This window comes from Typopeltis vanoorti, chromosome 6 (genome assembly GCF_054136105.1).
Source record: "Typopeltis vanoorti isolate ZY-2024b chromosome 6, IOZ_Tvanoo_1.0, whole genome shotgun sequence".
NCBI lineage: Eukaryota > Metazoa > Arthropoda > Arachnida > Uropygi > Thelyphonidae > Typopeltis > Typopeltis vanoorti.
Window position 1 is genome coordinate 128732568 of NC_143554.1, and position 24410 is coordinate 128756977.

General features: G+C 34.7%; 1 protein-coding gene across 7 annotated transcripts in view; it reads left to right on the top strand.

Annotated features, from left to right (window-relative positions):
• Positions 1 to 24410, top strand: part of trc (Serine/threonine-protein kinase tricornered) — a 274402-nt gene that overhangs the window by 237988 nt on the left and 12004 nt on the right. For all 7 annotated transcript variants that reach the window (XM_090394419.1, XM_090394418.1, XM_090394421.1 and 4 more), the window contains one exon: positions 12654 to 12876. In XM_090394419.1, the coding sequence (XP_090250545.1) occupies positions 12654 to 12876 (223 nt within the window). The remainder of the gene's footprint in view (positions 1 to 12653; positions 12877 to 24410) is intronic.

Consider the following 24410-nt stretch of genomic DNA (forward strand, 5'->3'; position numbering starts at 1 on the left):
CTCCTATACTAACTATTCTAGGTCAGCCAATGACGAACATTCCTTTACTTTTTCACCTCAATAAAGGTTGAAACTGGTCTGGATAGTGACTCTTCCCATTATGCATGGCAGTATACACATCCAAAAGATAGTGTGCTGTGCATTGTAGGATACTAAAGTAATCTAATATGAAGTCATCATCTGCTACCATGGACATGTAGTCTGTTGTGATGCTACTTCATTTACTTGTGCTTGGAAAAGAGTAAAAATAAGAATATAATTTCCTGTTAAGTATAATTTACTTTGCTGGATATGAGCTAGAGATATGCATATGAAAGTTGCTATAGTTAACAGTATTCCTAGAAAACTAATTGATAAATCATGAAATTGTACCATTTATCTCTTGTATATTCAGCAGTTTGATACTGTGTAGAATGCATAAATGCATTGATTGCGGGTTACATATTGGTTACTGAATTGAATGATATCATGTGAATTGTGACTGTCACTGCTGAGCAGCATACTAGCTGATTGACTCAGTCCCATCAAAAATTTTCTCCTAACATTTGCTTAAAATAGTCAGCAAACACAGAATACACTGGGATTTAGTACATTCTGTTATTGCAACTGGGGTCATATAAAATTCATCTCCCATTGAAAGGTTGCATACCTTTGAGCTACATAGAAAGTTGTGGTCTAACCAAACAGAAGAACATTTCATATCAGATATGCCTTTCTGCTACACAAAAGGAAGATTCTGTAAAAATATCCTCTCTCTAAAAACCATTTGTGTAGGTCAGGTGGATCATTGGTATATTTATCGGTGCTTGCTGCAAAATTGATTGTGAATGAAGAACATCTTATACCCTGAACATGGATGGTAGCTTTATTGTAGAAACCAAAACATTATCAACAATCTTTCATCTTTTTGAACCAGTCCTGTAACAGACTAAAATTCACATAAAAAAAAAGCACAATCAACTTTCTGGATCTCATTACCTGCCAAAAAATATATCCTTGAAGACTAAGAATAGAATTTCTGTAAAATTTGGTAATATGATGCTCATTACTTTTCAAGGACAATTTGTCTGCACTTTATTTTTTACAACCTTGAAATTTCAACTGTTTCACAAACCAGCAAACAAAATTGCAGATATCTTCACATCATGCTATTATTTCTGCATAAGAAAATTAGTAATCCAATCAATTTCACAGTGACCTTAAATATACCACTGAGCCTCAAAGACCTACACAAAAAGATAACTCCTCACAGTAGTTTTTAAGAAGTTTTCCATGCACAGTTTGAGATGAGAAACAGAATTCATCTCTAATGAAAATACCTAAAATCTCTAAAATCCTAACAGATTCCTGATATTCCAGTACATCAAGCAAATTCAAAGAAATATCCTGAACATATTAAAGAAATTGCCAAACACGTGTCTTCTCTCGAAAACAACACTAAAATCAAGCCATAATGAGCAGTGTCTTACCTTAGTAAAACCCATTATCATTGCAGAAGTGTTATTCATTAACAAATGATAAGTTAGGTACAAAAACCTGCAACATTATTTGTGTCAGGTTTTCACGGAGGGGTATGTTTTTATACACTTCATGATTGCAATATGATTTAATGCACATAACATACAGTAGAATAAGGACTGAATTATTACTAATGATTATAATGGAATACAAATATTTTGAGATTCATCTTGTACATCATAAATTAAATGAAGGTAACTTCACATGCAAACTTTGTTTGCTCACACTTGGATAAGGATTAAAACTGAAATGTAATTTCGTGTATATTTACTTTGTAACCAACTGAAAAAAATTATACATCTTATACATCATTTTTTGCTGTGAATGAGAACAATCAGAAAAAATTAAACAGTGTAAACAATTAGCTGTTTATTTCAGGACAAGTGCTGTTATACCAGCGTCATTATAATTATCCCTTATAGATATTTAAAATGGATTTAAAAAAATGACAAAATTACTTTGGAAATACTTAAATCATCTTTGTGGTGGTATAGATTTGGTTGATTTAAAAATGTCTCTGAACATTCTTTAAATAATCTTTCATATTTCTAACAATATGATGTTATCCCAGAGGATTCTGTCACCAGTGTCTCATGCTGTATTAATCCCGATATATGTGGTATGATGAGTCAATATAACTTGGATGTTCATCCAGTCTTTCTTCACAGATGGAAAAAGACTGGAGGAATCCAAAATCTTCCCAGGAGGGAATAACAGTGCCAATCTTTCTTTGGTAGAAGGCAAAACATTATTTATTGATAACCTGAAGATGGCTTGTGAATAAACTTAAATAGCTGGCAATGAACAATACACTTCTTTGTACCAGACACATTAATGTGAGTAGAAACTTACCAGTGTTTAATTTTTTTGGATGATTTTTGGACTAACTCTATTTAAATATTTGGAATTCTTGATATTATTGATTTCTTGCTGTGATAAAGCATCTAAAGAACAGATGTTATGGGCTCTCTGTTCATTTGCTAAATTTGGTCTGCAAAGGTAAACTTGCAATAAACTGAGGATGGAAAGAGTGTTATCAGCTTTCTTTTATAATATGAACTTAATATGAGAATGTATTATTATACAAGTGCTTGCTTTAAGGTATTGTGGTAGATCCATGCTAACAAATTATTACACAATACCTATTATACTCTCCTTAGACTCATTCACCATTTAGGCACTCTCATCTGCCTCCTGCAATCCAATCCATTCATTCACCACTCTCCAAGCAAAAAAAATCTAGTGTGCATATCCTTACACAACTTCCAGGATTGCCTCCTTGTTTTTTTCCCTACTTGTCTCGTCATATATTGGAAAATTTCTTTTATATCAATCTTATAGAATCTCTTTAGTAACTTGTAAGTTTCTATCATGTTCTCCTCTTCTCTGCCTATCAACTAAACTTTGCAACTTGCACACCTTCAACCTATCCTCATAAGAAGCATTCCACATACCTCTCACCAGCTTACTCATCTCTGAATCCTTTCCACCACTTCTGGATTCCCAAAAAACCCAAATGACCAATTCTGCTCATGGTCAAGATGTTGTGGAATCATAGCCTTATAAAGAGGGATAATAACCTTCCTATCTTTACTTCTCAATATGTTCTTCAACATCTAGTAATCCTTTGAGCTATTTTGCCAACTTTTGCAATATGTCCTCTTAACTTCATTCTCTGTCCACCATCACTCCCAAATCCCTATTCTCGTCAATTTCCTGCAGTTCAATACCATCAATATTATACAAAGTATAATATTTTCATCCTGAAGTGCAACTTAAATTTTCCAACTTTAAATTGATAACTATTCTGTCAATATATTTAGATCATTCTGCTGGAGATGATCACTTTTATCAACTATTGCTCTCTCCAGTTTTGCATCATCAGCAAACAACTGATTAGCCCCTGCCATATCATTTCCTATATCATTAATATATCAAATTAAAGAGTAGTTTCCCAAACAGGTATGGTGTCCTGAGTCACTCCGCTAGTCTCCTTTGTTTGCCTTGATTCCACTCCTCCATATACTACACTGTAATGCCTGTCGGCCAACTGCCCCCCCCCCCCCCTCAATTCCATCCATGCTACCATCTTCATATCCCATTTGCTCCAGCTTATGTAATAGTTTCCCATACAATATTCTATCAGATGCTTTTGCAAAGTCCAGAGGTGTCATAGTGTAACCATTTCCTTTATCCATTTCCACTGTCACTTTATTATAAAATGAAATAAATTACTAAATCAGGAACCTACTTTTTACAAAGCTGTGCTACTCACCATAGACTATTACCATCTACACATTCCTGAATTTTACCTTTAACCAACTTTTCCAATACTTTAATAGCCACTTCTGAGATACTAATTGGTCTGTAATTTGCTGCTTCTGCCTTAGAACCACCTTTATGTGATGGAATTATCTTACCCTCTTTCCACTCCTTTGGAATCTTGCTAGAGCTGAGACTTTAGTTAAACAACTTCAGAGGCACCGCCAGTTCTCTTGCACATTCTTGTAGCACGTGAGCTGATGTATATCCAGTCTTACTGGTGTATTTACATTGATATTTTTCAATACGCTAAGCACCTCCAGTTCATCTACTTCAATTCTCACATTAGTAACTGCAAAGTAACTCCACTTGGATGATAAACTGTTGCAAAGTGATCACTTAGTAGTGCAACTATTAATTCTGCTTATGTTGCCTTCCTACCATCGGCATTAAATAAAGTTATCCTTATATAATCATTTCTTTTACTTATTATATAGCAAAAAAAAAAACTTTTGAATTTACTTTGGTTCATTTAGCTAAAATACTTTTCTCTCATAATTTAGTTTAGCCTTCCTTACCCTACTTGCCTGTGCTTTGTATTACTCATGAGCATGCTGATCACCATTTTGTTTATGTTCCTTCCACAATGCTTTCTTTCTTTAAAACTTCTGCTTTATATTGCTACTCATTCATTTAATTCCTGCTCAGTTTAACCTCCTGCCTTCAGTATGCTGTCTGATACTGCCTCTCTCAAACAATCTCTGACCACTTCCCATGCACCACTAACATTCTTTCTTTGTAGCTTCTTATGCCACAGCACTGCTCTAAGCTACGTTTGTCATAATCACTGGATTTTTAGGACAAATCCAGCGATTATGACAAAACCCTCCCAGAACAAGACTGCATGGTCACTTTTCCCAACCAGAGGTAGAATTGCTATTGCTATCATAGATACTGATGCTATTGCAGATCTCTCAAAATCCTAGCCCCCCCCCATCCATCAGATGCTGTTTCAGGTAATTATTCCTTACTGACTGTATAAATTCTATTTCCATCTTGCCATGTGCTCTTTCCTCCTCCTCCCCCATAGTTGAAGTCCTCCATGATAATTGTTTAGCCTGCATTCATTGTGCTAATCTGCCAATGCATGGCATTCATATCCTCCTTTGGATCCCCCCCCCAAAGTCTATAGCAACAACCGACAACACATTTTGTCCTGTTGGCCTCTGTCTTACACCAGATAGCCTCAAACAAATAATCTCCCTCAGTTTTAAAATCCTTTACTACTTTTGTTGGTTGAAGAGCTATCATTAGTAATACTCTTCCTCTTGCCTTATTCCCTCTGTCCTCGCTGAAAATAAAATATCACTTATTTCTATGCTTGTAAGTATATCGTTTTGTGGCGTCTCACTGATGCTTATCATTTTGGCCAAGTTGTACTTCTAGCATTCATGTACATGCATTTCAACAGCTCCTTAAATCCACACATTATCCTTGCATAATTTCATTACCAACTCATTCAGATTTGAAACCTGGGAAACTTCACCCAAGTGTTCGTTATTTCTGCACCCACACTCATTTGTCCCATGGGACAGTCCTACAAACTAACTACTTTGCTTGATATTCACAACTAGAAAACATGCTTTCATCACATTCTCATTAAGTACACCTCTTATCATTGAATCTCCATACAATGCCTTCTCCTTACTACCAGTTTTTTCACTTTTATACTTTTCCCATTATTTTTTCTTTTTCTCCCTCCTACTGTACTAGAAGCTAATCATTGCTCCAGCTGCTCAGATTTTTTCCTGTAAAGGATTATGCACACTATCACCTCATATCTACATGATATTCACCCACTTCTTTCATACTCTCATATTTTGTGCAACTAACATTCACTCCTTCTGCTACATTCCCTACAATTCTTTCACTGTCCTCCCTTATGCCATTAATATTAATTACTTCATTCTCCCAATTTTAACATAACTCTGTATTAATATAAATACTGAGGTTGGAAAGTTTTTTAACAGTATAGCAACATTTTTATTCTAGCCTTCGGTAACAACAGATGTAAAAATTCATCTATTCCTGAATAAAAATGAATACTTGTGTATTATAAGAAGTTGTTGATCTACAACAAAATACTAGCATGTTTGAGATATCTATTATTGATAAGACAGAAGAGCTGCTGCCACTTAGGAAAAAAAAACTAATGAATATAGGATTCCCAAAAGTGTGAATAATTCTGACAATGATCAGATATTATGTATCCTATTATTGCATAAAATGTATACTGAGTCTCAGTAAACAAAAGAAGATTCTTAGGCAACAAAGTGAAATATAAATAAATGAGAGAAATACACAACTAATTTTACCAGATAATTTGCTACTCTATCAAACCACATGTATGAGGGTGTCTAAAAAGTTCTCGGCCTAAAACGAAAAAACAAATTTATAATTTCAAAATTATTTTTATTTTTCAACATAATCTCCCTTAAGACTAATACATTTATTCCAGCGATGCTCTAGCACCATTATCCCATCCCTGTAGTGGTTCTCAGTAAGGTCTGCAAAATTATCCCTTTACAGCTGCAATCAACCCTTGAATCGAAGAAAAATACTGACCAGCAAGTAAGAGTTTTAGTTTTGGGAATAGATAGAAGTCAGAGGGAGCCAAATCTGGGGAATAGGGTGGATGTTCCAACAATTCATAGTGCCTATCCTTTAATTTTCCCATTGCCAAAACACCTTTGTGGACAGGTGCATTGTCCTGATGAAAGATGATTTTTTCTTTGCAAACAGGGTCTTCTCATGAATGAATTTTTTTGTGTGGTCTGGTTAAAAGATCAGAATAATATTCCCCGGTTATTGTTTTACCCTTTCCAAGATAATTGATAAACAAAATGCCTTTAGCATCCCAAAACACTGATGCCATGACCTTTCCTGCTGGTGGAACTGACTTTGTCTTCTTTGGCACTGAACAACCAGCTTCTGTCCACTGTTTTGACTGCTGTTTGGATTCTGGTGTGTAATAGTGAATCCAAGTTTTCATCCATAGTAATAAATTGATGCACAAATAATTAGTTTTATTCTTGTTAAAATGCTCCAAGCACTGTTCAGAGAATTTTCGTGAGTGCATTTTTGATCTGCTGTGAGCCTGGTATCCATCTTGCACAAAGCTTTTTCATATGCAATTCTTCATGCAAAATATATCCTACATGTTCTTTTGAAATGCTTATAGTCTCAGCAATTTCATGCAATTTGACTCACTGGTCATCCAATACCACATCGTGCACTTGATCGATGATTTCTAGTGTTGTTACACTTTTTTGGATGTCCTTCACGTGGATCATCTTCAAGGCTGGAACAGCCATGTTTAAACTCAGCAGCTCATTTCTTAATTGTCAAAAACAAAGGAGAAGAGTGCCCATAAGTAATTGCAAAAGTAACTAAAACAGCTCACCAAATCACTTGGCTTCTGAAAAATACTTTAACATGCAGAGACGAACAAGTTGTTGTTCCTCTGTATCGAGCCTTGATAAGACCCCATCTGGACTTCTGTGCCCAGTTATGGGCACCAGGGTTTCTTCGTGATGGGGAGGAAGTGGAGAGGGTCCAGAGACGAGTGACCAAGATGATAGCAGGTCTGTGGAATGAACCTTATGAGAATAGGTTGAAGATTTGTGGGTTGCAGAAATTGGACGATAGGCAAAGGAGGGGTGATATGATTGAGACATTCAAATTACTGAAGGGTTTTTATAAGATTGATCTAGAAGATATTTTTGAAAATATGACTGGTGGTGGGAGGACTAGGGGCCATGCATGGAAGCTGGGCAAGAGCGTGGTTGACAAGGGTGTTAGAGCTAGGTTCTTTACTTGGAGAGTGGTAAATGAGTGGAATAAGCTTCCAGAGTCTGTTGTGGGTGCTAGGACCGTGAATGAGTTCAAGGCAAGGTATGATAGATAGTATGTGAATGTTGAATAGTTGTTCTTGACATGATGTTAGGGCCTCCCTCGATGAGTCTGTCGACTCCTTGGAGTTTCCCGGAACAATAATAATAATAATAATAATAAACTTTTATGAACTTCGAACGAATTTCTTTTGGCGTTAAACCTTCTTTTACAAAGAATTTTATAACTGCATAATATTCAATTTTATTCATTTCAAGGGATACAGACAACACTTTTGCTTCAGACAGCTGTATAAAACAAACTACTTGATAGAATGACTTGCAATTTCACATGAATGCTAATGACAGATGTACCAACTTAAAAAAAATATCTTGCTGATAGTGTCGCCATCTATGGTCAAGGCCGAGAACTTTTCAGACCACTCTCGTATTCCTGTTGGAAGTTTTTTCACTTGGTTATACTATAAATTAAAGACGCCAAGAAATTATGTTATTTTTAATTCTTTATCCAAGTGTAAGCAAACAAAGTTTGAGTTTGAACTATTTTCAGGACTGGGCAACTCGTATATAGAAGCTAATGCCTTCGCATCACTTGCCTTAGTATTCCATAATGCAAAGCACATATCCTTACGGGTGTGTATAATACTATGCATTATGGGAAGGGTCATTATCCAGACCTTTATTGAGGTCTCATCAGTGGGAGCCAAACCTTGAAGTAATGCAGAAGTCATATTTCCATATACGAGTAGCCAAAAGATGTCTTCACCTTATTACTAAAATACTCTGGATTAGAGATAGATGTTGGAAGTCATTAGCTTCTGTTGAGGTGCTGAAGGATCTTCCTCAGCCATAGCCAACTTAACCGGTCTTTGGTGTGGATGGTAGGTTTTTTTCCCCCAGTTTATCCTGTGATTTTTCATCTTGCAAAGCAGGCAAACTTGCCTTGAGAACTCAGCACTATGGACATGGGATACACCAAGCATAGGGCTTGACCACCTTATCCTGTGAATGGTTGGAGGTCTGATGATTAATAAACCCTCGACACCGCAAGGTAAAGAAGGAAAAAGGAAGATGAGAGAGATGAGTCGCCGAGTCCTGAAAATAGTTCAGGCGCAAACTTTGTTTGCTCGCACTTGGATAAGGGATTAAACCAAGAATATAATTTCTTGGCATCTTAATTTATTGATGATTAATTAATGATGGTTCACATATTTACACCTTTGAGTAATTCAAATATGCCAACCAAATATAACATTCTCCTTCATTATTGTTTTCTAATATATCTTAAGACAAACTCATTGTCCTCCACTCTACACAGATTTGGTTTACAATTAATTGATAAATTAAAGTATTCAAAGTTATCCTACTGTTAATTGCATTGGACCAGTTAAGATGAGCGCTGATGCACTATGAACTCTTAAAACTTTCATAAATCAGTAAAAATTCATTAATATTGTCAAATTGATGTGAACTTTATAGTGCAGGTTTAGGTTTACATTGTTGTAGGTTGTGAAAAAATATTTACTCTTAAAATTTAAGGCTTAGTGTTTGAGTGGGTTGTTTTTTGAAAAAATACTTTGCTTGCATTAATTAAACTTGCTCAGAATAACCATATATACTGTAAATAAACAGAAAATAAATTTTCTGTTCATTTCATAGTGTATTGATGCTGTGTTCTTATTCTAACTGCGCTGAAAAAAATCTTTTTGTATTATCAATAATAAAACTTTAATTTCAATTCAAATTTAAAACACATTATCATTCATCATCATTATTATTCATTCATTCATATATGGATAGGGAAATATAGATAGAAATATTCACATAAAAACTTATGAAGATAGTTTGTTAGACGAAAGTGAGCAAGTTGCTCTGTTTTACAGTGCCAAATGGTAAATGTCAGGTGGTTCGTGAACCTCATCTTCAAAAAAAGAAGTTTGCTTATGTATTGCCAAAACTGTTTTCTGGTCTTCCTCATCTTCTGTGTCCATTAATTGGCCTGTAGAGAGCACTGAACGTAGGCAAAGGTGGATGTCTAAGTTAGCGTCCCAACCATCTGAGTTAACTTTTTTTTTAATTGTTTCTATTAGAGGTCTTTGATGGCTTTCTTCAAAAATGACAGTATTAGGAGTGCAATTTGGCCATGTACTGTATATCCTACTATTGTTTGAAGTCATGTTGTGTCAAGCTGTTGATGATATTAACTGCTCATTGAGTAGTGCTGTTCTATGTCTAAATACCATATGTAAATATAGGTTAATTGGTGGTTTTGTTCAGATGAATTTTGGTGTTTGTGGTGATGAGTGAATTTTCAGATGTTAGTTTAGTTAGGATTTTATGGAATTGAAGAGCTTTCTTTCCTTGTAGTAACCAAGCTACTGAAAATCATTTACTTCATCAATAATGTTGTCATTTAGCCCAATATTTCCTTCTATTCTGTTCTTTAGTATTAGTTTTACTGCAGTTTAACTGCCAACCCAATCATGGCTGCATTTTTACATAAATTATCTAAGTGATTTTGGGTAGTCTGAATGTTAGTCAATCAGTACTATGTCTGCAAAACAGACCCATTTCCTATGAGTCAGAATACATAATCAAGGGTAATAATAAAAAGATATGGTGCCAAAAAGTCTCCTTGAAGAACTCCAGTGGAAATAGGAATGCTCTCAGTCATCTTTCCATTAATCATTACTCTTGCATAATAATTCTGGTATGGTTTTGCTATTGTTTTGATTATTTTCAAAGGTATGCCATAATAACTAAGAATTTTGAACATCTTAGTCTATTGATTGAATCAAAGGGTTTTGAGAAATATATGAAATTTAAGATTAAGGGAAGATTTTTATCTCTTGTTCCTTCTAGCAATCTTCTAAAACAGAAACACTGTTGTGTTTCTGTTTTTCAAGAAATGTGCTTGATTTTTGAGTGAAAGAAATGGTGTTTCATATAGTTCAATTTGGTTTTTAAGTATCCTATTATAGATTTTTCCATGTGGTCGGAAGTAGTATGAAGTACAAAACACATTGTATGGTATAATAAATATAGCACTAATTTCTTTTATTGTAAATCCCATACCATACGAATAAGTGTTTTCTAGATACTAATGATAATACTTCAAGAAAAAAGAATGTTTACTCTTAAAATTTAAGATCTAGCATTTAGGCGGGCTGTTTTTTTTTTTTTTTTTTTTTTTTTGAAAAATACTTTGCTTGCTTACTCGATAATTGTACAATGCTTGCTGGCAAACAGCGTTTGCTAGCCTGATTGGCAGAGTGAACAGCATACCTGCTTTCCAACCAACAGGTTGTGGGTTTGAAAACCTTAGGCATGGATACTTATAAAAGCCTGCTCTAGACAAACATGTATAGTTCTTTGAGTATATGAAGCTTGTCTCTTTTTTATTAAATTTTTTTAAAAACTAATATTATTTTATTATAAGATTTAGAGAATGCTGTACCTCCTCCATAATCCTCAAAACAGGTTTTTTCTTCCTGCCAAACAGGCAAACTGTCCAAATGAATACATGCAATTAGTAGGTAATACACTAGCTTCATAGGCTGAATTCCTTTGGTCATTATTCAAAACAATCCAACTTAGTTTCTTCCTAAATCACTTAAAGAATTGACAACATACATAAGAATATAAATTAAATTACACTTTAATAAATATTTCCGATATTTCTGCATCACGTTGCCATCTTCAAAAGGAACTTACAAAAAAAGGCACATGTACGTAGGCACCACAACACAGTAACTGAGAATGAAGTGAAGAAGCTATTGTTCTCCTAAAAGTCCTGATGATGAGTAATGGATTTGTGTAAAACTCCAGGATGAGAACGAGGAGGATATTTATCTTTTGTAAAGTCTCGAAAGGAATTTAATTTTTGAACTGGATGGAAATAAACTTGTAGGTCAATTTGGCATCTTGCAATTTTCTCCAACACTCCTTTTACGTATGGAAAATGGAAATTCTAGAAACTTTTTCTGTAGGAGGATTTAGATGAAAGCCATAATTATTAATTAATTTATTAATTACTATGTCATAAATTGTGGTTACTTTTCTTGTTCAAAACAAACTTTATAAACAGATAAGAGATCCCATTGCAGTTCCTTCAACTTCCCCAACTCTAGCAAATTATTATTATGGAATAATTTCAAAAACAGACTCTTACTATTTTTTCTACTAAGCCACCTATTTGGCACATATACCTTGATGACTTTTTTTTTTTTTCTGTCTGAAACTTTTCCTTATTGGTACGTCATGAATTTCTTGAGAAAATTAATTCAGTAAACCCAAGGTAATTTACCCTTGATGTTCATGAAGAACTAATAGTATCTAGAATTTCCATTCCAGATGTGTAAGGGGAGCACTCATCCTTGTGTTTCATGAATTAGTAATTATTTAAATATATTTCTTTAGCTTCTAATAGTTGTAGATGGAGTATTCCTACTGCACTCAATAGCATATATTGTCACACCCACTTAAAGTGGTGTTCTAACTCACAGAATCTCTTTTCATCTATATTTATTGACGTTTGTCAGGAAATGTAGCTGAAAATTCTCTAAGTAATAATTTTTCCTTAAGTATTGTCATTCTGTTACTATTTTTATCATTATGTCATCTGGTTATGTCTATATTTAGTTCTAATTAGGTTTCTATGAAGCTGAGTTACTTGTCCAGACTAGCCATTGAGACTTAAAATATTAAGAGGAAGGGGAAAGTGTTTCTCTACATAAAATGCAGAGGAATATATTATGTGAAAATCTGGCAGATTTCATGTCCTTCCCAAATGTTACTGAAAGTTGTATGTGGGGCAGTGAGTGCACCTTCCAATCTTGTGATATATATCCAATTAAATACATGTGCTAAAAGTATCACTCAATAAATATTTTAGTGAAATCTAAGATTGCTGATTTAATATCACTTTTCATATGTAATATTAAAAATGATGTTATTTCACAGGTTATCCTCCATTCTGTTCAGAGACTCCTCAAGAAACTTATCGAAAGGTTATGAATTGGAGAGAGACCTTAGTGTTTCCACCAGAAGTCCCTATTTCCAATGAAGCCCGTGATTTGATTCAGAGGTTTTGCTGTGAATCGGAGAGGAGAATAGGAGCAAATAATGGTGTAGAAGAAATTAAACAGCATGCATTTTTTAAGGGAGTTGACTGGGAACATATCAGGTAAGTATTACTCTAGATCATTTTAATAAATGTTCATAACTAACTAAACATCTGGAAAAGGCAAAAATTGTTCTTTTCAAATGTTTAGTCACTTGTAATGTGCATTTCTTATGTTATGTTCCCTGGGAACATAAAACTTCTAGGAAGGGTTAAAATTGTCTAAAGATCAAACAGCAGCAATAAGTGAATTTAGTTCATATTACCATTTACTGTGATATAATACCACAGTAATTTTAACTTGGTCTATAATACTGAAATGACATTTATTATTTACAAAATAAAGAGCCAAAAGGCTTCAGTTCAGCAATGCAAAATTAGATAAATCAAGTGGATATTAAATCCAGCATTATTTCAAAGCTGAAACTTTCATAGTTTCTACATTCGACTTTGAAATAACACTTTAATATTTAATATCCACTTGATTTATATGACATTTATTATGTTGACAGTTAACAACACTTATGGTACATTGGAAAGATGTTTACATGAATTTAATAACTGTAAAAATACACTCATGTTCATAGAGACCATCAACTTACCTAAATATAGTTTTTAGTAGTTAAATGATCATTTTCATTATAAATTAAAGATACCAAGAAATTATATACTTGGTTTAATCTTTTATCCGAGTGTAAGCAAACAAAGTTGGCTCCTGAAGTATTTTCAGTGGGGCAACTTGTGGTAAAGGTGGTATGACTTCACAGCCCTTGCCTTAGTATTCCATAATGCAAAGCATCTCCTTGTGGACATGTATAATGCTAATGCATTATGGGAAAGGTCACTACCCAGACTGGTTTTCAACTTTTATTGAGGTCTCTTCATTTTCATTGTTTATCATTAGATATTTTGTTATATTGCATCATCTGTCATTCTAATGGGTTTCTGTTTAAAGTAATAGTTGCTGCAATTGTGTCAACATTTTTTATGCTATAGACAGTAAGAGATAGTTTCACATTCTCATGCTGAGATCGCTGTAACTAGTTATGTGTAGTTAACACCTTGCAGAAAAAGTGATTCAAGCTTTGAATAGAGAAGGCTATTCCTCTTGTGAAATAGCTAAAATGGTGTCCTATAGTCAATTTACTGTGGTATGGGTGCTGTCAAAAGTGAAGAAAACCAGATCTGCTGAAAGGAAGAAAGGTAGAAAGCAACTGCATACCACATGTCAAGATCAAGTTCTAAAGTGGCTCTTTCTCAAAAATTGCTGTGCATCATCCGAAGAACTGAAACAGGATTGGGAAGAACAAATGGAAGTTGTGACAAGCTCTGTAACTGTCAGGAGAAGACTCATTCAACAGAGACTGATAGCCAGGCATCCTAAAAATGAAACCCTTGTAAAACCAAAAAAAAAAAAGAGAGAGAGAGATTGGCTTGGTTAAATTGATGCAAAGAGCATGCCAGATGGACTCCTGATCAATGTAAAAGAGTAATTTTTTCTGACTGTCTGGAGTCAACAGTTGAGCTGGGAGACTGCATGTCGTATCATGTTGTTGGTTGCTTGCATTTCACACAAGCTTCAGTGAATGTGCAAATATACCAGAAAATTTTAGAAAAAGAATTGCTGCCTACTATCAGAGACCACTTTACTATAATGATGAACTGCATCTTTCAGGATGGCTCTGCCCCCTTGTCATAGGGCAAATAGTAATAATGCTATTATAAACCTAAAATGTACCACATGAATTGAGTTTAATACTTGAAAAAGCTTTAGTTTTTGTTGCAGGTTAATAAGTGGCTCAATGAACGCTTGATTTGCGACTACGTGGTTGAGAATTTGTTGTACCAAATGGAGATTGAAATGCACAAGAAGCTGAAAACACTTCGAGAGCTCTAAGAAACCATTATAAGGGTATGGAACCATGAATTAATAGTTGTATCCATCAGGAAATTGATTTTGTCAATGCCTCACTAGTGCCAAACTGTAATAAAGGCAAGAGGAGGACCCACAAAGTACTAAACAGCAACAAGATAATAAGCCACAAGGCTATTTAACTGGAGAATTTGTTAATTAAGAGGGAGATGTTAAATCGCGTTTTATTTTATAGCCGGGTACGAAACTCGGGTCAAAATCCATCGACATCCATAGAGTTTCAATGTGAAAAAACTATTGGCGGAACCAAGTGTAAATGATCACTTGGAAAGTACAACACCAGGGCAACTCCATGCAAAGGTGGAGCAAGATCCTTCACTAACTTTAATATTCTTTCATAATGTAAAACCCAGCTCCTAAGAGATGTATATATATTGTTTTACATTATGAGAAGAGGTCACTATCCAGACCGGTTTCAACCTTTTTTGAGGTCTCATCAGTGAGTAGGTAGACCTGGAATATCAAGGTTTTAAGTGAACAGAAACTGACATACCTCTACTATTGAATTGCCGAAGTGATGTACTATATATTGTTAAAAATAAACATCTCCCTCTTAATTAGCAATAAGTGAATTTTTTAGCTTTGAATATTAGTAAAACTGTGTAGTTGAACCTAATATTTGATACTGTATTAGTTTTTCCAGTGAAAATATCCACTCCATTTTGAAATATTTGCAAAATTATGAAGTTTATTGTCATTTCCTAATGATGTCGCATCTTGTACTAAAAAAAAAAAAAAGCCAAATATTAATCAAAAATAAAAATATCGAATTGCCTTCTTCATTATTTGTGACAGTTATTATGTTATTATCCCTTTTCATATAGGCATTCAAATTTAATTACCAAAAAAAAACATGGGTTACATCAAGTGATGCAGTTTCTGTGAATGTATATACTTCAAGTATTATGAACATTGGAGCAAATTCAGTTACATGCACAGTGTGTCTCTATCACATTTAAGTTATTTTTAATATGCTTTTTATTAAAGAATCAACAATGTTTCAAAAAGTACATAATTAAAAGCAGCACATGAGGAGCAAAATGAAAAAAAGTAGAACAGGACAATTGAAAATAAACATCATATAATTTATTAAACTGTGATTGGTTATGATGTTATTTACACAGTTCTAAAATGATGCAGCCATAGATCTTAATGGTCATTCTTCATCCATCAACCTACAAACTTGAAAGAATAGGCTTAATTAAATTAATCTCCGCCTGCATAATAAGTTCTGAACTTAAACCAAATATACTTACAACAATATTTCAATGTAAGGTAGTCTGAAATGACAATTTCAAACATCATCTCAAAACCATGTATCATCAGGGCCATGATGAGTACTTTGAAAAGACTTTGTAAAATGCTGTGATAGCACTAAATGACATACATTATTAATAAATTCATATTAACAGTTTTCCTCCAAATTAATCTTATTTGTCAGGACTACAATATTATCAGATATACATTGATTGAGGGATAAATGTGTGTTCACAGCTGAAAATTATTTAAGATTGATTAAACTACAGGTATTTCAATTAGGTCTTAATTTCCATCTATCATTGATAAAAATTAAACAGTGAAGGTATAAAAATAGAATCTCTCCTTGTATGCCGTCATGAGATAGGCAAGTGATAAAACAAGTTCTATTATGATTTAATGAAGTGTGTGCACTTGGTCAAAAATAAAATAACTTATATAATATTAAACCATATAGTTCTTAATAATTTCCCAGATTTTTGCCATGGAAAGTACCGTTAAGATTGAGATTATGGGAATGGGAACATCTGTGTAAGTAATTTGGTGTCATTCCAAAGCACACCATGACTAGTATTAGTAATCCCATGTTCTTCATAGGATTACTAATAAGTTGGTGTTCCAAAATGCATATAGAAACAGATTCCCTTGTTTGTCCAAGGTAGAATAACTGTCAGTTGCATGGGACTGAGTACACTCCAGATAAGAGTAGAGGTGGAATTTTATGTTTTGGAGATGATAGCTTAGAGCTAATTGAATTGATAGGCTTGAACGTGGGGATGATATTAAACTTTAAGATATAAGAAATGCATTCTTGAGATGCCTATAACATATAGGATGGCAATTGTATGAGTCATCTCTTTTAATAGAGGATGGAGGAAAAATTGTTGTTTTGGTTGTAATAACTGTTGACAGTGCTTTTGGAAGAGGTTTGGTGGAGAACAGATAATTAGCTCTTGAGAGAAGTCATTTAATAATATCATATTTCTGTGAGAGATGGTGAGCAGAAGTTTGATAGATATACCATCGGTTAACTCACCTTCAGTTGAAAAAAACCAATATAAAAATTCTTCTCTTTACTTCAAGAACTGAACTTAGGCATTTTCCATGTGAAGGGCGCAACTTATCTTTGTTCTTCAAATTGCGCTACGGAGGTGCTTGTGTCACATGTTTAAAACCAGTTTCAAATTCACTGCATCTGTTGAAAACTGTCTTTTGTCATACTCTGACATACAGTAAGGAATGCAACACATAGTATGCAATATTCTTTTTCTCTTCCGCTCATGGTGGGTTGAGTTCCTCAAATACAAATTTTTGCCATTTCTTTCTGTCTGCTTTCTGTCTTTTTATGAAGTTCTATTATGGAGTTTAAGATGGTTGCTGTCTTTAATATTGTCAATCCTGTTCTTTCTTGGTCTTCCTCTGCTGGGCTGTCCTTCAATTCTATCATTTAATAATAATATGTTTGGTAGTCTTTCTGGGTTCATTCTTGAAACATATCCAAACCAGCTTAGTTGGCTCTTTTTTTAGTAATTATTGCTGTAATTATTGTTTCTTTAAAGTTAGTTCATCTCTGACTTTTTCATTTGTTTTTCTTTCTTCCCAGTTTGTTCTATTAATTTTTTTCTTAGACATTTCATTACAAAAGCATTGAGTTTATCAATTTCTTTTTTTTCTTAAGATCCAGCATTCTGAGCCATAGAGTACTGTGGTACTCTATGACTCAGAATGCTGAGTCATAGAGTACTGTGGTAATTATCATTGTTTTATATATCTTTAATTTGAGTTCTATGCCTAATCTTTTATTGTTCCATATTTTTTATAGTCTGCCCATTGTTATCCATCCATTATTGATTCTGTGTTTGATGGTTTCGAAATAGTCTAGATCTTCACTGATCGTTGATCCAAGGTAATTGAACTACTTGTTCTATATTATTGTTTCCTATTTTCATTTGGATTGCTTCCCTTTTTCTTCCTATTACCATTAGTTTTGTTTTACTAAAATTGATTTTCATATCATATTTGTTACTTGTTTGATGCAAGTTGGCCAGGGTATTTTCTGATTTTTCTTGGCCGTCTGTAGTGAGAACTATGTCTTCAGCATACTTTAAATGTGTTATATTTCTTCCATTTACAGTTATGCCTTCACACATCTGTAGTCTTTCATCTACTACTTCTTTTAAGTACAGATTAAATAAATATGGTCACAATGGACAGCCTTGCATAACTCCTTTTTTAATTGCTATTTGATCTGTTTCTATGTTTTTGTAATTCTCTATTGCATGTGTTTCTAAATAGTAATTCTTGATACCATTTAATATTGTCAAACCCTCTGTTTTCTAGAATTTTAATGAGTTTGCTTCTGTTTATCGAGTCAAAAGCTTGTTTGAAGTCGATAAAACAGCAGTAGAGTTTTTTATTTTTGTCTCTCATAAGATCTGCTAATCTGTTTAGTATGAAAATTGCATCTATTGTACTTCTGCTATTTCTAAATCCATTTGCTCTTCTTCCATCTGTTCTTCATAGGAATGTTTAACTCTGTTTCGAAGAATCCTGATGAATATTTTATAACAATGGCTTAGACAGGTGATAGGTCTATAGTTAGTGCAGGATCTGACATCTCCTTTTTTGTGGATGTGTATGATTTGGCCTGTTCTCCGTTCTGCTGGTAAATTTTTTTTCTTTAGTTGTTGAAAGTTTTTTCCCACTTGGTTAGACTATAATAAATTTAGTTTAATCCTTTATCCAAGTGTAAGTAAACAAATCAGCATCAATATAAGCAAGAAAATCAGGTGCAAACTTTGTTTGCTTACACTTGGATAAAGGATTAAACTAAATTTATCCTTTCTTTAGTATTTTGTTGAGCAGTTCCCTTAGGTAATTTATTATGCTTTCTCCCCCTTTTTCTAGAAGTTCTTTTTGAATGTTGTCTATGCCTGGTGCTTTATTTTTTTTTCATTTGCTTGATTGCTCTATGTATTTCTTCATTTAGTATCAGAAGCTTCTTCTTGGTTGAAGGCATCTTGATATATGTTTTCTTAAGCTGCTAATGTTTCTTTAAAATGATTAGTCCATATTTCTCTTATTGTTTCATAGCTACTTGTTGTGGTTCCATCTTTTTGTAATATTGAAACTGGGTTGGGTGAGTATGTTCTAGTTATCTCTTCAACTATTTCATAAATGGTCTCGAGTCATGTTTTTTGTATGTTCCTTCACATATTCCTGCTTTTTCTTCTAAATATGTGATTTTTGCTAATCTGTATTTTTTGTCTATTTCTTTTTTCAAACTTTTGTATAATATTCTATTTTTTTCATTATCTTCTTTTGAGAGGTTAGTTTTGGATATTCTTTGCTCCCATAAGTCCAAAATCTCTGGTGTAGGCCAATCTTTATTTACTTTTGTCTGGTAGCCCAGGTGTTTTGTTTCTGTTTCTTTAATAATTTCTTTACCTTTTTTCCAAGACTCTGAGACTGTATCTAAAGCAAGATTATTTAATTTTTCTTTTAATGTTCTCTTATAGTTGGATCTTGTCGAGCTATCATTGAGTTTTGATATGTCTATCTTTTGTTTTTGGTGATTTATTCTCTTTCTTTTGAAACTGATTTTTAGTTTGGTCGATAGTAGTTCATGGTCTGTATCTGTGTCAATCTTTTTTAATGTTTTGACATTTTGGAAGGAATGTTTCCATTTCTTATTAACGATTATATAATATATACAGTTTTTGATTTCATTGTTTGGTGATGTCCAGATGTATTTTTGTTGTGGCCTGTAGTAGAATAAGGTATTTGTGATTAACAGTTGGTTCATTTTGCAAATATTAATCAAGTCCTCTTCCCACTCTCATTCATCTCTCTATGACCAAATTTTCCCATTGCTTCGGCTTTATCTTTAGAGTACTGACCGATCTTTGCATTAAAATCTCCCATAATAATCAGGATATTTTTTATTCTTGCAGTTGTTCAAGAAATTGGCTATATTCTTCCTTTTCACATGATTGGTCTGGGGCATAAACTTCTATTATTTATATATATATATTCCTTTTTCATTTGCTTTGAATCTTACGAGATGATTCTAGAGGAAATTGGTCTTACATCAACTATTGAGTTTAGGAGCCATTTTTTAATTATTAATTATTAGATAACCATCACACCTTCTCTGTGATGGTTATCTTTCCTTCCTGAGTAAAATATGCTTGCATTTTTTATGTCGATTTTTCCCTCACCTGTCTAGTGGGTCTCTGCAACTCCCACTATTTCCCATTTGAACACTTCAAGTTCTCTCTCTATCAGTTTTAATTTTCCAGATTTGTACAATGTTCTGATGTTGATGGTTGAAATATTATATATACAGTTTGCGTTCCACATTGCTGTCTTCTCGCATACTCTACATCATGGGCTTGAGTTAGGCACGTTGGCTCTCCCATATGCAGTAGCATTATTTCTGCTTCTATTTGCTGGCTGATTCATCTTTAAAGATTTTAGGCAATTAATGCATCCTGCTTGCCATTCCTCTGCTGCATACCCGTTGGTCCGCGGGAGGTATTTCATTCCCCCTCCTACCACCCATTTCTGGGAGGCATTCCCCAATCTTCCACCTGGGGGACATGCTTTCTAGGGGTTACAGGCATCCCCCGAAAGATGGAATATTCATCCCAATTCATATTTATAGTTCTGCTGATATGTTCCATCTTGCCTCTTCATTGGACAAAGTTGGTGATGTGCAAACATTCCAAGCTTCAAGATATTCTTGCACTAGTACCTTAAATACTGATCTCCATGACATTCTTTATGGAGTAAGGACAATATGTTCTTTAATTTACATTAAATGACATATCATCAGACCTCCAGGAAATCATTGACTTGTTGAGGGAACTCGTACATTACCCACACCAGCTGTCATACCTTGTCTTAAACTCATTCACTCTACTTGCATTCACCACTTTAACAGACAAACTGTTCTGCTCAGTGAGAGAAAAATCTATCTCACCCCTTTTTTAGCCACACATGGATACTCTCTTGTTCTCTCCTCACCTACCATATAATGGTGGCCTGGTTGACCGAGTGGTTAGCGTATCTGCTCTCCAGCTAAAAGGTTACAGGATCGAATCCCTCCGTGGGCATGGATGTTTGTGATTGTCTTTGAAAATACTAGTGGTGGTGGTCGGCGGTAGATGGTGTTGGTGTATATGATGAAAGTAGTTGCGGCTTGTTGTAGTTGGTGGATTGAGTGATAGAGACGGAGAGTTGTGGAGTAGGTGCCCTCCCTCGATGAGTCATTGGACTCTCTGGAGGTTCATATAATAATAATAAAAGAATTTCATGACCTTTCAATAATTTCGATCTGTCATCCTTGTGACTTGTTTTTGTACCATTTCCACAGCTGTGGTCATATCATTGTTTCAGCATTGCAACTGTTTTCTGTGTTGCGGTAAAAGATTTTATCAGAGTTTAAAAATATTCTTTTACTGGTTCATAAGTGAATTCTTTTTTCAGGAATGATTTTTTGGGAACCAGTGTACCTTAATGGAGAAAGAATTGAGGAAGTCAGCAAGTTTGAGTACCTGGGATCCATTATGAATCTGAAGAATTGCTGAAGAAAGTTCAGAAGATGATTAGGAATGGCTAAAACAACAGTCAGAGACTTGTCTAAAATGTGGAAGAGCGGATCTGTCTCCTTGGGAACAAGGTTGAGGATTTTGGATGCAGTTGTTTTTCCAATAGCGACTATTAGAAAAAATAACCTAAAGAAGTCAGATAAGAAAATGATAGCTGCTTTTGATTTGAGGTGTTACAGAAAGCTGTTGAGGATATCATATACTGAAAGGCATGCAAATGATTGGGGGTTAGAAAAGATCAGTAGAACTTTAAAGCTTCTTAAGGATATTGACAGAAGAAAGTTAAAATACTTTGGACACATCGAGAAGATGGAAGATTTGCTTCTCACCACAGTAATAGAAGGTAAAGTTCCTCGTAAAAGAGGAAGGGGGTAGACTGTCAATGAGATAGATGCATGGTGTGTGTAGTGACTGATCTTCCGAGAGTTGAAGTCTCCAGAAGAGCATGGTACACGATTACATGGCAAGGTCTGGTGTGGCACATCACCAAGCATTGGAGTGACCATGTGGCATCTGTGGATGGCCAGTGAACAGATTGATGGAATGATTTTTTTAATTTACTCTCTAAAATCATGTAGTCTACATTATGTGGTGTGGTCTACATTCAATGTTTCATGATATTTAAACAATGTCATGGAACATTGAATGTTCAAATATTGTTTTCTAGCCCTCTTTCATTGTGCATTTAGGTTCAGTAAGGAAATATTAATTTCATTGACTTCTTTATTTTTAATGTGCTTATTATTATTATTGTACAGGCACCTCCATTGAATCAGGCTACTCATCGTGGGAAATCATACCTCTCCTTGAACCCATTAAACAGACAAAGCACTAACATCTGACTCTGGAAACCATTCATTCACAACTCTCAAAGTGCAAAATCTAGTCCTTACACCCTTAGTTAACCACACTTCTATACTAACTTCCAGGGATGACCTCTTGTTCTTCCTGACCCCCCCCTCCCCCTCTAGCTAAGTGCTGAAACGTTTCTATCATATCCATCTTTTTTGCCTATCAACCAACTTCTTCAGTCCACATACCCTCAGTCTATCCTCATAGGAAACATTCCACAGACCATCTTGGTTGCTTGCCTCTGAATCCTCTCCACCACTTCCTCATTATGCAAAATCCCAGGAGACCAGACTCGTGCATAGTAATTCAGATGTAGACATATCGAGGTCTCATAAAGAGGAATAACTTCCTTATCTCTACATGCTAATGTGTTCTTCAATAGCCAAATAATCTTATGAGCTACCTTAGCAATATGCCCTCTAAACTTCGCCTCTCTAACACCACCCCTAAATATCCCTCCCTAGCTTCATCTATTTCCTGGATTACAGTTCAATCAATGTGGTACATAACTTGTAATCTATTTACCCCAAAATGCATAACTTTATCTCAACATTAAACTGATGCCCATTATCATTTGTCCATACTATTCACTTGATTCACTATTACTCTACCTAATTTTGCATCATTGGCAAACAACTGAATATTTCCTTTCAGGTTATTTCCTATATCTTTTATGTCCAAATTAAACAGCAGTGGTCCTAGAACAGAACTTTGTGGCACACCGCTTGTCACCAGCTTTCTCCTGGATTCTGTTCCTCCATATACCACTTTTTGATATCTGTCCAGCAGCCACCCTCTTATCCACTTAACCAGTGTCATATCCCTCCCCATTTGTCCTGATTTCTTTAATGAAGGTTCCATGTGGTATTCTGTCAGATGCAAAATCCAGCAGAATCATCGTGCAACCATTTCCATTATCCAACTCAGCTGTCACTCCATTGTAAAAAGTTAGTAAATTACTAAGGCATGACCGACCCTTCACAGAGCCAGGTTGCCCCCTCATAGAGTATCATATTTCTATCCACCCATTCCTGAATTCTCTTTTTGATTAATTTTTCTAATACATTTACCACTGTTTCTGAGATACTGAGTCTACAATTAGCTACAGCAGTCTTAGAACCTCCTCCCTTTTGCAAGGGAATTATTTAGTCCTTTTTCAACTCCCTTGGAACTCTACCAGAGCTGAGACTTATATTAAAGAGCCTAGTCAGAGGCATTTCCATTTCTCTTGCACATTCCCTCAAATTGAGAGCTGATATCCCATCTGATCCCATAGCTGTATTCACATTGAGATTCTGCAATATCCCAAGAACCTCCAAATCATCCACCTCTCTTCCCATGTCAGTGTCTGTCACATATGTTAAAGCAGTAACCTCACTAGGATGATATAACTCTGCAAAGTGGTCATTCAGTAACTGAACTATTTTATCTACTTCTTTCACCTCATGACCATTGGCATTCATTAAGGTTATTCTTCCATAGTCATTCTTCCTCTTACTTGCCACATTGTGAAAGAACTTTTTTGGATTTTCCTTGGCCTGCTCAGCTCGTGTCTTTTCATAGGGCCATGATTATCAATGAGAAGATTGTGCAGGAGGAATAGTGTACAGTTTATTGATATACGGAGTGAGTTTGGATGAAAGGATTTGTATATGCCTGATGGACTGCATTTGAATGGTTTTGGAGTTAGATATTTGGAGAAAGTGTTGTTTGGTGAGTGTCATGCAAAACTAGAGGAAATTAGAGATATTAGGGAGGATGAAATCTAGCATGTGTCTGACCACCCATGATAAATGAGTATGTGTACAGAAATGATTACTCAGTGCTGAATGTGATTTCACAGATTTCCAGTTCAATTGGATTGATAATGACATTACACAAGTGTAATTGCAGGTACAAGAGAATGTTGCAATTCATTTACATGAATGCAAGAAATATCAGGA